Source organism: Dermacentor andersoni, chromosome 2 (genome assembly GCF_023375885.2).
Source record: "Dermacentor andersoni chromosome 2, qqDerAnde1_hic_scaffold, whole genome shotgun sequence".
In the NCBI taxonomy this organism is placed as follows: domain Eukaryota; kingdom Metazoa; phylum Arthropoda; class Arachnida; order Ixodida; family Ixodidae; genus Dermacentor; species Dermacentor andersoni.
This window is the reverse complement of record NC_092815.1, coordinates 45,836,245-45,848,901: the sequence shown is the minus strand read 5'-3', so window position 1 is coordinate 45,848,901 and position 12,657 is coordinate 45,836,245. Positions and strand designations below refer to the sequence as shown.

At 42.4% G+C, this 12,657-nt stretch overlaps 1 protein-coding gene across 4 annotated transcripts in view; it reads left to right on the top strand.

Moving 5' to 3' along the window:
• The window catches only part of ctrip (E3 ubiquitin-protein ligase ctrip), a 176,418-nt gene that overhangs the window by 83,027 nt on the left and 80,734 nt on the right, over window positions 1–12,657 (top strand). For all 4 annotated transcript variants that reach the window (XM_050189402.2, XM_050189404.3, XM_050189401.3 and 1 more), the window contains exons 18-23: window positions 425–815; window positions 2,526–2,607; window positions 2,773–2,879; window positions 6,795–6,977; window positions 9,831–9,941; window positions 12,524–12,601. In XM_050189402.2, coding sequence (XP_050045359.1) covers window positions 425–815; window positions 2,526–2,607; window positions 2,773–2,879; window positions 6,795–6,977; window positions 9,831–9,941; window positions 12,524–12,601 — 952 coding nt within the window. The remainder of the gene's footprint in view (window positions 1–424; window positions 816–2,525; window positions 2,608–2,772; window positions 2,880–6,794; window positions 6,978–9,830; window positions 9,942–12,523; window positions 12,602–12,657) is intronic.

Sequence of the window (12,657 nt, the reverse complement as noted above, 5' to 3'; positions counted from 1 at the left end):
TCCTCAAGTTTATTCTTGCCTGCATGAAGCTTGCTTTTTGAGGCCCTATGCTATTATTGCACTTAGTAATGCCGGGAAGCATTCATCTGGAAAGAGTTATGCAATTTCGGGATCAAGAGGTTCATTCAATTCACCCTGGGCTTCAATAACTAGTTCACCGCAGTTCAGTGCTGGTCTTGTGCTTGTGCCGAACTAACCTGGCACCTGCTGCATGAGCCTAGCGTTAACGCTTCTGTAAGTACAGGGAGCGTTGTGGACTCGTTCTGCTTGACATTTGCATTGGGTAATACGAACAGCTACATACATATGCCATGTTGCCCTGGTAAAACAAATAGCAAGGCACAAGAGGATGAGAAAGTGTAGGTGAATGATGGACTGTCGTTATTAGGAGGTGCTCTGCAATGCTGCTCTTGTGTCCGTGCAGGCGGCTAAGTGACGTGCTGAAGCGCAAGCGGGCTGCCAAGCGGAGTAACGCCTCGAGCCGCAAGGTGCGCACGGAGGAGGGGCCCCGCAGTGGGGAAAATCCACCCCTAGGTCCCAGTGGCCGGCGATCCGTGCGCTCTGTGAGGGACAGCCCATTCTCACTACCGCCACCGCCGCCAGAAGGCACTGCCAGCCCGGCCAGCAGCACGTCCCTCTCTCCGAGTGGTGGCATGGCAGGGGGCTCAGCCGGAAGTGCAACGACGACATCGCGAGGCGCTGGGGGTCGGTTGAGTTCTGCAGCAGCCCGCACCACATCGTTTCTGGCCAGCCTGAACCCAAGCCGTTGGGGTCGCTGGGCCAACCCACCACTTGTGGGACATCTCAGCAGCCAGGTGGGTACTCTAATAATGTGACTAGGTTACCTAATTTGTATATGTTTAGAAAGCAGACAATACTAAAAAAGGGGGCAAAACAGGGCAAAGTAGCACACCATCTCGTGTCTTCTTTTGTCCGATTTTTAGAGCTGTTTGCTTCCAAAACGGGCGCTCTTACGGCACAGGCCAAGACAAAGCTAATCATCTTGCCATAATACCCCTGTCAAGCCGGCAAGTTAAGTGCACTTACGGGGAGTGCACTTCGGGACCTTGAGTGACACTTTAGGCTACGCGATGCTAAACGGGAAAACATTGCACTCGCACTATAAAAAAAAAAAAAAGAATGGCGACAGACTAAAACCATGTTTTTTGAATATGTAGATTAAAATTAAAAAACGTCTAATAAGCGATTGCTTTAGTTGTATTATAAATAAAAAACAATCATAATCCATATTTACTCAACAAAAAAACATATTTTTATCACAAGAGTGTTGCAAGTCAAGGCCGGCCAAGACGAATGCCTAGCCAATCCAGAACAAGATGGTGGCGTGCGACGAGGCGGCATTTGATCCTGTTGGAACAGAATATCAGCGAGTTATGCTCTGATTGTTTTGTTAAAAGCTGTTCAACAGCTAGAATTAACTTCTGTGTCCTTTTTCTATGCATTACATTTTGTACCGCTGAAACCACTGGCGGCAAGGCTACGTACTCGACCAGCAAAGTGCATTCCGTGAACGCACTCCAACCGGAGTGCACTCTTCTGCGAGTACACTCAGCTTGCGACGTTTAGATTTGGGAAAGTGCACTTAAAACCTAGTGCACTTTCCGTAAGTGCACTTAACTTGCCCGCTTGACAGGGGCATAAGGCCATAAGTGTGAGCACTTAAGGGGGGACATGGGTTGTAGAGCTAGCCTATCTTATTTCTTGATCAAATCTGATGAAACTGCATATGCTCATTCAGTTTTTGTGCCGATTCTAAATATCCAATTATATTTTGCATATACATAGTAGTTGCCGAGATAATTGGTAGGAATTACCTTCTATTGTTTACTGGAACAAGTAAAGCTTAACTGCTAAAGGGAGAGTTGTAAACAAAATATATACGGATACTGCAATGCATAAGGATAGCAATGCTGGAAATTTCCCCAGCTCTTCAAAGGTCTGTCGCCACTCTTCAAGCACAAGTTTTTTTTTTACATGTTCGTGAAGTTGACGGATGTTGAAAATGAGGTTTGTCATTAATTGACAATTCCTCTTTTTTGAACCAACAAAATCACTCGTACGCTTGAATTCTTCCATACCACTGTTCTTGCGAGCAATATTTAGCATCTGAACAGTTTCTGCAGCATTTTTCCTGAGCAAGAAACATTGCACAGCCGCGTGCTCTTCACTGAAATCATCTATCACAAAAAGCAAGGAGCATGACTAACTGCTTTCACATACACAACACAGAAAAATAATAATTGTGGTACCCAGAGAAAGCCTTCCCGAGGGAAGCCACTGGGTGCAATGAACTCGAAACAAGTTTCTTAACGCTCGCACAGCAGGAGAAATGCAAAATGCATGCTACGGTAGCTCCGTCCAGCGTAGGTCTATTCCAGCTTGTTTTGGGTACCCCCTTGTATACACTTCATGCATTGTGGGGTATGGTTCCTGGTGTCATTTCCTGTTACTGCATTATTGTACTTAAGTGGCAATCACAACTGCATTTTTTTTTTCATTGCCAGGAGTATCCCATGGAAGTGAAGTCCAGCATGGGTTCGTTTTCTGGAAATAAAGAAAAGATAAAGCTGTGGATTCATGATCAAGGTAAGTGTCTCGCATATTTGTGCATTTATGGTTTGCTGTGGGTGTTTTTGTCCCAGCTTCCTTCGTTTGATAAAATTAACCCTTAGAGCTTTTATTGTGCCAGTAGTTGGTAGAGGGACAACTTTCGTTTGCATCAGCCTCATTCTTGCCTTGTATTTGTTGCAGCCAAGCGGTTTGATGACAAGCACTTTACATCTGACCAAGGAAGCTCTCATCCTGCTCTGAACACATTAAATCGTCTCCTAGCTTCTTTAGAGCACCTAGATACTTTGGTAAGAAAATGGTCATTTATTGTACGTACAGTCAACAACCGATCTTACGGACATGCGAGACAAATTTTATTTAACTCAAATTTAAATTAATTTAAAGTTAAATTTAAAATTTAAATTTAAATCTTATTCCTTAATGATACACACATGAACTTGCCAAAAGTACGCTCGCAGCTTGTCATGCATGGCTGCGCTTGCTCAATGTGGCTCGTGCTTATGCCACTGTGTAAAACGCAAATTGCGTGGCATATACAGCAGCTTTTCAGTCTGTTTGCAATTTATGCATTTGATAGTCAATTACTGGGCTCCCCTTTGACACTGGGCAGTACTGTACAACTTGAGTTGGCTGAAAAAGGCTCATGCTAAGCTGAATTACCTTTCATAGCATTTAATTCGATATTTCTGCAGAAAATCTGGGAATTCAGATAATCAAAATCTACTTGGACAATTTTTTTTTTTTTTTTGATGCCTGTATTAGTCTTGCATAGTTTAATTCACTTATGTTTCACAATGAAAGTCTTTGCTTGAATACGTGATAATTATGAGATCATGTGAACTTGTGGTTCTTGTGGAAAGCTATGGGTAATAATTGAATTTGCCAAATATCAATTGATTAGTTGATTATGAAATACAGAGGTAGTTATTTACAAAATTTTTTTTTCAACTTATTGAAACGTCACAATTGTGTTGACAAGAATCGAAATAATTTAGTAACCCATTACATTTAAAGCTTATTAATTTGCCCTTTGTTAATTTGGAAAGTTAAGCAATCCATACCTGTCACGTCTTCTCGCAAACATGAGCATTTTTCTACAAAAGTTGAATGTTTGGTAACCTAGAGGCATTTTTGCATTTGGTGATTTGGTGATAAGCCTTGCAGTTTAGCAAGTGCCGTAAGCTTGGTCGAGGTCCTCACTCTTCTGGAGGTGCTTTATTCCGGCTCTCTCAGTAGGTTCTGAAAGAGTGGACATCTTCATTTGCATCATGTGCTCTCGGACTAACTTCTTGTTGAGGGTTTTGAAGGGCCATGGAAAGGCATAAATTATGCCTATGCTCAGTTTCAAGCTTGGTCGTCTTAGGGTAAAGAAGCCATCAAACGGCTAATTTGATGACTGCCGTTCAACATGCCCTGTTGTTAAAGCTGTGCTTCGGCCAGATGATTCTTGCACTTGTCATCTTTAGCCCTTTTCACCTGTGAAAGTATTCATTGTGTGAAGTAACCTGTAAATAGCTTGTCATCATTTCTGTCCATCATAATATGAGTGCTTAAATTAGCAGCAAGCTAGTTACAGGCTAGATAGAAACAAACTTGAAGCATTCTGTAGCGTGCACAAGACCCTCATAAAGAGGCCATGAAATGCTTTTTGAACATAGTAAGAAATGTTGCTTATCTGTCGTGAAGGTAAGCTAAATGTTACCTCACTGCATGCATCTAACAATTTACAATCTCCTGTCAAACAGCAATAAATTGCTTGTTCTTGCTTCCGCAATGTCGTCATGCAGCAGCTTCGAAAGCAGCTGGACTTACCAATGCTATTGGCCGATTTCGTGATCGCAAGAGCATTCTCTGCAATACATAGTTGCTAATTCTTAGTAAAATAAATTAAATATATGTCAGTGATCTCAAAGACTGAAAAATAATTTAATCTTTACACGCTCTGTTGTGGGGATCGAGGTGCCTTGCCACGCCTCATCCTCCAGCTCGCGCCGGGAACTGCCAGGAACTCTGGGAACCGCCGCTGTAATTGCAACATGGTGGACACGGCTAGTGCACCGGAGCTAATTTTCTGTAAACCGTGATTCTCTCCCCAGCTCGAATCGCCGCGCGAGCGTCACTGGGACGCGCCCTGATTGGCCTCTCGAGTGGCAGCCCCCGGGCGCCCTCTCCACCTGAGCTCTCTTCCACTGAGCACTTCATCGCCCTGGCAGATGCTCATAGGCTCGCGATGAGTTCGCTACATGGGACCTTTGCTCCCGCGACTCCTCGTTCTTATGCTTGGTGGACCGCTTACCGGTTAGACCTAGCGCACCGGGTGCATGTACTTGATCGGCCTTGCGGTGAGCCTTTACCCGTAAGCGCCATGACTGTCGCACTAAGCTGCATCTGGGGTGAATAAACCTGCATTTGTTGGGGATCTGACTCTGGAGCCTTCTCTGTGCCGTGTCGGAGAGTCGACGAACCCTGCCATAGCGCTTTTGTGCGTTGTGGAGTGGAGGAGCATTGTGCCCTTTCCTGACCGTCAGTTGTAGGGTGAGCCGTGTGCCAACCCATCTCCTTAGTGTGTAGGTGCATCTGCTGTGCGTGGCCTCCGAGAGGGCAGCAGCGTGCTGTTTAGGCAGTCTGTCGCAGCCGTCGCGGGGTGACGAGCTTTTTCTTCGCTATGTAGCTTTCAGTTTGCTATTGGAGACAAAAAAGAGAGAAGGCTGAGTACTGGTGCTATAACTCCACGTATAATTGAAGGATACGAAACATTTTTGTGGCATGAGTCGTCAGATGACATCCTTTAATACTAAGGCCATTTTATTATTATTAGTTTAAAAAAATGTTTCAGGGCCGCCTTAAAAAGGAACAAAAGCTAGTGTTCGTGAATGTGCACACTGAAATACTTGATAAAAATACCTTAAAACTAACCCTTTTTACAGGACCACATTACATATGCTAGTTAATGACCAAACAAGTTACAAAAAATACTCCTTCCGAGTTCTTCCTAATGCTTGTTCACAGGCAAATATCATATTTGGCTTTCAGATTGAATCGAAATATTAACCCTTTATCCCTCAAGTCCATACTGCATTTGTTCTCGGTATGTACTGACAGCTTGTCTAGGATGAGTTGTGTGCATCAACTTCATGCGTTGGCACCTGCTGGCTTTAGTTTGCAGGCTGTCGTGCACAGCTGGAAAAAAATTGCTGGCTCTCCCATAATCGAGAGTAGATGTAAGCATGAAAGTGCAACCAGCAAAGAAATTTGTTTGGAGATACTAGCCACAACGTTAAAATGGGCGTAGTGCATGTTCGCAATGGCACACCCCACCATACACACCGCACCGCGCCATACTGTGCACTGGTCCATATGCTGCCCAGCTAGAAGGCTGGCTGAAGGCGGCACGACAGGCAGTGAAAGACGCCAGGGAGTCAGAGTGCATTGCCCAGCTAGAAGAAGACCGCCCAAAGGAGGCACCACGCAGTGTGGCACCATTTCTCGAGGCGACGCAAAGCCCCCGCGGCAGAACTAGTGGACCGCTGGTGTTCAAAAGAGCACAGGCAACCCTGTCTCAGTGCCAAAAGATGACAATGAAGTGTGTGGTGTCCTGTATCTGCCTTTTGAATGTTGCTATTAGAAATGACAAATGAAATTTCAGCAAACTAGAAGTTAGTCTGAGTGATATTGTGAACAAGCATTAGGAAGAACTCTGAAGGAGTATTTTTTGTAACTTGTTTGGGCATTAACTAGCACATGTAATGTGGTCCTGTACAAAGGGCTGGGGGCCAGAGACTGCGTTATTGTACGTTTTGACTGGTTGCCCGGATGATCTTGTTTTGTTCTCGCAACTTACTCGGATGTTCTCGTTTGAGTGCCTGGATAACAGCTCTGGCTTTTTGCTCAAGTCACTTGAATGTCGCTGCCAATGGGAGCTAAAAGCATTTCATGCTTAAATATGTATCTGCTGACATCCTACTCAGTTTCTATTGAGTACAAATGATAAACCGTGCAATTATATTTTTTAGTTGGAGCATAATGTACAAAAACTAAACGAAGTAAAAAAAATTGGCACATTTTATGCAATATTTCAGAAAATAAATTCAGAGAGAAAGGGTTAAATGCTATTCTGATACTACTTGATTTCTGCGAAGTATCTTGTTTCATTGTATGTGCAGCTGTGCGAGACTGATCCTCTTGTCCTTGACTGTATATAGACAGACCAAGGACTTCAGGCTCTGCAGGAGATTCGTGCAGTGCTGCTGGAAGGGGATGTCTCATCATTTGAGGTCATCCACAGTGGCCTTGTGAGTCGCCTGCTCAGCTTCCTTACAACAGCCAATTGCCATCGGGATGACCGGTTACGCACCTTTCTCCAGGTTTTCCTGCACACCCCACAGGTCAGTCTCTGCGTCAACCTCTTTTCATGCTTGATGTCGGCTCACGGTAGTGTTATTGGAGTCCTCGAACACTTATCAAGCCACCATCTTTCTGTTCCAAGTTGAGTAGACTGATGGTTGGAAATTCTTCTAGCATAGGTCAAAGTAGCAATATTGAAATATTTAGTATATTTTATTCACTTGAACAACTCTTAAAATTGCTGCCAACCGCATCATCGCCCAGTGGAGCTTGCCAGAACCATCATTGACGTCGCAACTCACTGCTTCCTGATTGGTTAAAAACTAAGTTGCAGATAACCACAACTGCATCACAGCAAAAATGCGATGAATTAAGAATTTATTTTGAATTTGTCTGCTGTAATCTTTATATTCATGCAAACAGGTATGATTGTAAATGAAGTCACTGCAACCACAAAACTGGTTTGGGGCGCTGGCTGTTCTTTCACCTCGGTTATGGTGGCATACCTTTGGCCTCTGAGCACAAAAGCTTCACCTTTCGCTCTTGTGCACTTGTGAGCAGCTTTGTTGCCTTGCTGCCTCGTTTTGCATGTTCTCTTGGTGCAGGTTTCTCAGCTCAGTGCAGGTTTCTCAGCTCAGTGCATTGTTGTTGCCACACCCTTTTTGTTCACGGTGCTACATTGAACTAAAGCTGAACTGAAGAAAAGAGATATTATGCAGTCCCAGGTTGCCCAACCACCTTCATCAGCATACCAGAGTAACCAGAATCTGTGAACATAGAACATGTAGGCACTTAGAGTACAAACTTCTGCTACATAGGTGCTTTGGGCTCTTAGGCACTTGGGAGGCGCTTCGGGCTGTGTACACCTATCGTATCGCTGCCATTCTTGTTGCATTTTATCTCTCCAATCGTCAATCTGCGCAACCCGTGACCGAAAAACGATAGCTTGAAAAGTGTTTGAGGGGCCCTTTAAAGGGACGCTAAGGACGATGCTAAATCCAGGGCTCGTAGTGGTGCTTAAAACTCAAGTTCTGTTTTCTGCCATGATTAGTAGATTTAACTTTGTGTACTGACTGCAAGTTCTAGGCGAGCCGAGAGTCGAGGCATTCCAGTCTGTGATTAGCATCTTTATTGTAGGGAGCCATCTTGTTTGTGAAGTCTGGTGATGGTTTAGTGAGCACTTCTATTTTTTTCCTGTGCAATCAGAAGAATTAGCTTGAAAATGAAACACTACCTTAAGCAGTCAGGCATTGGGATGGTTTATTTCCTGAAAATGATTTGTAGGGGCTTAGAAAGCCTTTGAAAACTTGCACTTCTACCCAAAAACTGCTGCGAAACCTATAGGTCAGTTTTTACTGATAAAGGGTTATTTCAAAACTCTTATTTTCATTAATTTGGCAGGAAAAGGTTATTTACTGGAGAAAATGAGGGCCAAAATTGTTTTCTAAATTTGTGCAGAGAGCTCAATACGAGTAGGTCAATGTGACATCGCAAATGTCAAAGTAGTAATTGCGTATTCTTGCTATTTTGGCAGAGGAACTGTATTCTAGAAACTCACTTAGTGTTTATCCTTGGTTTACTAAAATGCAGTCTAGTCCTTCTTTACTGAAAAAAAAAAATTAAATGGACCTGAGTAGACTATGCTCAAAATCCATGGCATTATAACGAGCTGATGCGGGAATTTTAGGGTGGCATTGTCACCCACTCGTTTTTTGTCATTTTTCAATTTACAAACCTGCTCTGATGTTAAATTGCTGTTTAGCTTTTGCAGAAGCATAATTTACTAATACAGGTTAATTTCATATTCCTCTTTTGTATCACTGTAACATTGCCAGTGTTATACAAACAGATACATGCATACTTAGCATTTGTGTCGAACTTAGTCGAACGCCTTTACAGCAAAATGACCTGTATAACGATCGATTTTGTATGTCCCTGCCGTTTTCCTGTCCACCACGTGTGTTGCAAGTGTCTCTCCAGTGAAGACCTCTACAGTGAATTTGCCTCTCCATCAAACGAATATAGGCTAGCTCAAGAGCCGATTTGTTTTACAATGAACACACGCAGTGGTGCCTCCGCTTCCCTTCATAGTGGCCACAAAGTGGTGTGCACATAGGAAGCCCCATAGTGAGGGGGGGCCACATCGCAGTAGAAATGTTACAGCAAGCATGAACCGTCGAAGCGTTTTCCGTCGGAAGAAGTGTGCCGAAGAAAATCTGCAACTTCTTGCACTAAGCGTCCCGTGAATTCGTGTTAAGTAATGGTTTTACTTTTAAATAAATAAAAGTTTTATATATTACGTGCTTAGCTGGTTCAAATAGGAGTAGCACGAAGCCAGATCTTCACAACAGAGGGATTTGTATAACGAAAAGTTTTAGAGGTCTCATGCGCTTCATTATAAGGCTTGACTGTACAGGCTGTCGTATGAATTCAGACATTGTATGAGTTCATAACATAATTTTTTGACTTTGTGCCGCAGATGAATGTAGCTCTCCCTAAAATTTCACAAATGTCCATGCACTACACCACTATTTTTGGAGCCAACTGCCTAGTGCTTATAACCTGCTTGGGTGCAAAAAAAAATGTTTAATTAATCCTTGGCCATATTGCATACCATTAGGGATTGTCAATTAAGATGTCAAGAACCATGTGCGGCTTACAACACAGTTTTTGGTAGTTCGTGAGAAAAACCTTAGATTCATTGCCAAAGTTTTGTGGATTTTCTTGTCTCTCTCCTGACTTTTATCATTCACTTGCATACAATATAAAATTTTCATTTCATTAAAGAAATTCACTCCAGAAAGGGTTAATAAATGCAGCTAATGCTACTGTATGCTACTGCTACTGCGCCTCCTACAAGAGATGGCTCGGTTGTGTGTACTTCTCTGCTGCAGTACAATCCGGATGTGGTGTATGACCACGTGATTCCATCTCCGGGCCCGCTCAGCGCCTTGGTGCAAAAGCTCAATGCCTGCGTGAGCCAGCTGGAACAGTTCCCAGTCAAGGTGAGGTTTAAAATTATGGCTGTTCTGCTTCTACTATATAGGTTGTAGAAACAAACAATTCTATTAAAAAGAAACTAGCCTGGTAGTTTTTATCCCAAATGCTGCATTGATATGCATAATGCCGACTTTGCTATATTTGTCTACATTTGACATTGCGCCGAAAGTGCTAATCTCTGCACCAAATCGGCTTTTTGCCTGTCCGAAGATGCCTGTCGAAAAGTCAAATTGTTGCTTCACCACTGTGCTTGTTAAGAAAGCGAAATCAACACAGTTCTCTGCAACCCCCGTAGCGCATGAAGTGTGAGTGAAGCGGAGCGTAAATGCTCTGATGAGATATCTAGTATCTGTTGCCTGAATATATGTGGGATCACTTGGTGTGCTTTCAATGCATCATTTCTCGTGTCTTTTTCTTTTTTAATCGGGGGATTACATGCGTGAAGAGGAGTTTACAGCTTTGCAGAGGACAAACTGACCCACTGTCTGTTTTTGATATGTACAGCTCTTCTATTACTATTGCATCCCACTTTATAAAAGTGTTTCGGACGTATATTGATCACTATTATCCAAGGTGTTATACCTTGTCTCCAAAGTAATTTATAGGAGGAAATTTCAGCAGGATGTAGTTGCCTAGGGTTGCCTATAGTTGAAACCCATTTGCAAAGTGTGGCAGAGGCGAACGTTGTAGACTAAATTGTAGGGAAAAAAAAAGAAAAAAAGAAAGGGAGCTTTGGGTAAGTGACTTGGCAGTTATTATCATGATGAAATGCAGTTTTTTTTTTCGAGGGAAAGCAGAAACAACAATGTCGTAGCAATTAGTCTGGTGAAAGCGTGAGAATACTGTTTGCCTGAGCACATGATTGCACATTGCAAGAAAGGTTTCTAACAGAAATCATTGACTTGAAACAGAAGGGAAGAAGACACACAACACACCAGTGGACTAGCAACTGAAATGTTTAAGGGGAGACGTGGGTTCCAAAACCAATTTTGTTAATTTTAGTGTGAACTGGATGATATTAAACAGTATTGTTCAGTTTTTTCTGCTGATTGCAAATGTCTAATTAGATTTTGTATATCTGAACATAATAATATTTTGTAATATTTATATAATAATATAGTAATATTTTGTATATATGAACAAATGATTCAAAGTTTTTCATACAGAAATTCAGTCAATTTCTTGCGGGACTTTTCAAAAACTTAACTTTCTCAAAAGCAAAAACAAAGTATACGGCCAGAACGCCAGAGAGTAGCTCTAGCTGGTGATGCTATTTTTATTGTTCTCAGTGCACTTATAATGAAGAAGAAAAACAGATGTAAACATAATTGCAATATTCTTGCTAATTTTAATTTGTATTCAGTGGCAATTAAAATTTAGCCGACAACTTTAGAAATAAATAAATAGCATCACCGGCTAGATCCATTCGACACAAATATATTGATACCAAACATTTTGCTGGCACTTAGAAAGAACATATGAAGATCCCCCGTAAGGCAGTGTGTGGTGTCCAAAAAATGTAGCTGAGAAAAGCGAATTTGAACTTTCAGTTCACTGTAACTTTGTATGGCCTAACAATATGGCAATATGAATTGTATCACTATGTAGCCCCGTCTTTCAGCAACAAGTTCATGACATATGTATGGCCATTGTGCAAAATTAACACTTAGATATTGGTTGCAACATCATGCATAACCATAAAAAGCAGTGCCAGAAAGCTAGCACCATGAGCTTCACATTTCTATTTTCGTTCCTTGTTGAACAGAGGGCACTGAACAGAAGGCACGGTTGAACCGAAGGCTGCTGATCAATGCATGTGGCACACTTTGTATTATCGGCAATACAGATCCATATCCTCGAGCAAAGCTTGCCAAAGTAGGCTAACGAAATTTTGACAGCAAAGGTTCGTTCTGTGATGCATTACCTATCTGTGCTGTCTCATTTCGGAACAACGAAATTCTCGCTAAAGTGATTTTTTTTCCTGTTCCCTGCCGATTTCGTTATTGTGAGGTTCAACTGTAGTCGATCCGTATTCGATTTTGTCTGATAAATTACAATTTGCACACTCCTAATTAAATTGCATTTCTACTGATTGTGGGTTTGTTCGTAATGCCACCATACCTAAGTATCTGAGAGAATAAGAATGTCAGTTTTTTTGTTATATTATTTTATCAAGAAAAAAATATGGAAGGTGTTCATAGCAGTGCCAAAAGTGGCCGCTCGCGATGTTCACTGGTGATAAGGACAATGATCAGTCGAGCATAAGCTCATCAGCCTGAACAGCGGCACATGAGGCTGCGACCATAATTCCTCCTCGAGATTAATAAAACGGTAGTTGACCCCCAGCCAACAGCCACCAACCACCTGCAGGGTTTCTATTGTTTTCTGAATAGGTTTTTTTAGTAGGCGCAAAATAGGTTTCTATTGCACAGGTTTCTAACATTTTATTTCTACATTCTAATCTGTTGCTAATCTATTGCCATGCGGAAAGTTTTGAGCATATATCAGGGCACTGTTTTACGGTACGTGCTTGTGTGCCTCACCTTTAATGCTTTCTTTCTTTCTCTTCGCCCCCTCCACTATAAAGGTACATGACCTTCCTGGTGCTGTTGGAGGTGGCCGAGGCACTTCTGCACTCAAATTCTTCAACACCCATCAGCTCAAGGTACACACATTGAGTTGTGGCATTCAGTCTTGAAGTACGATTCTGTGGCATTGAAT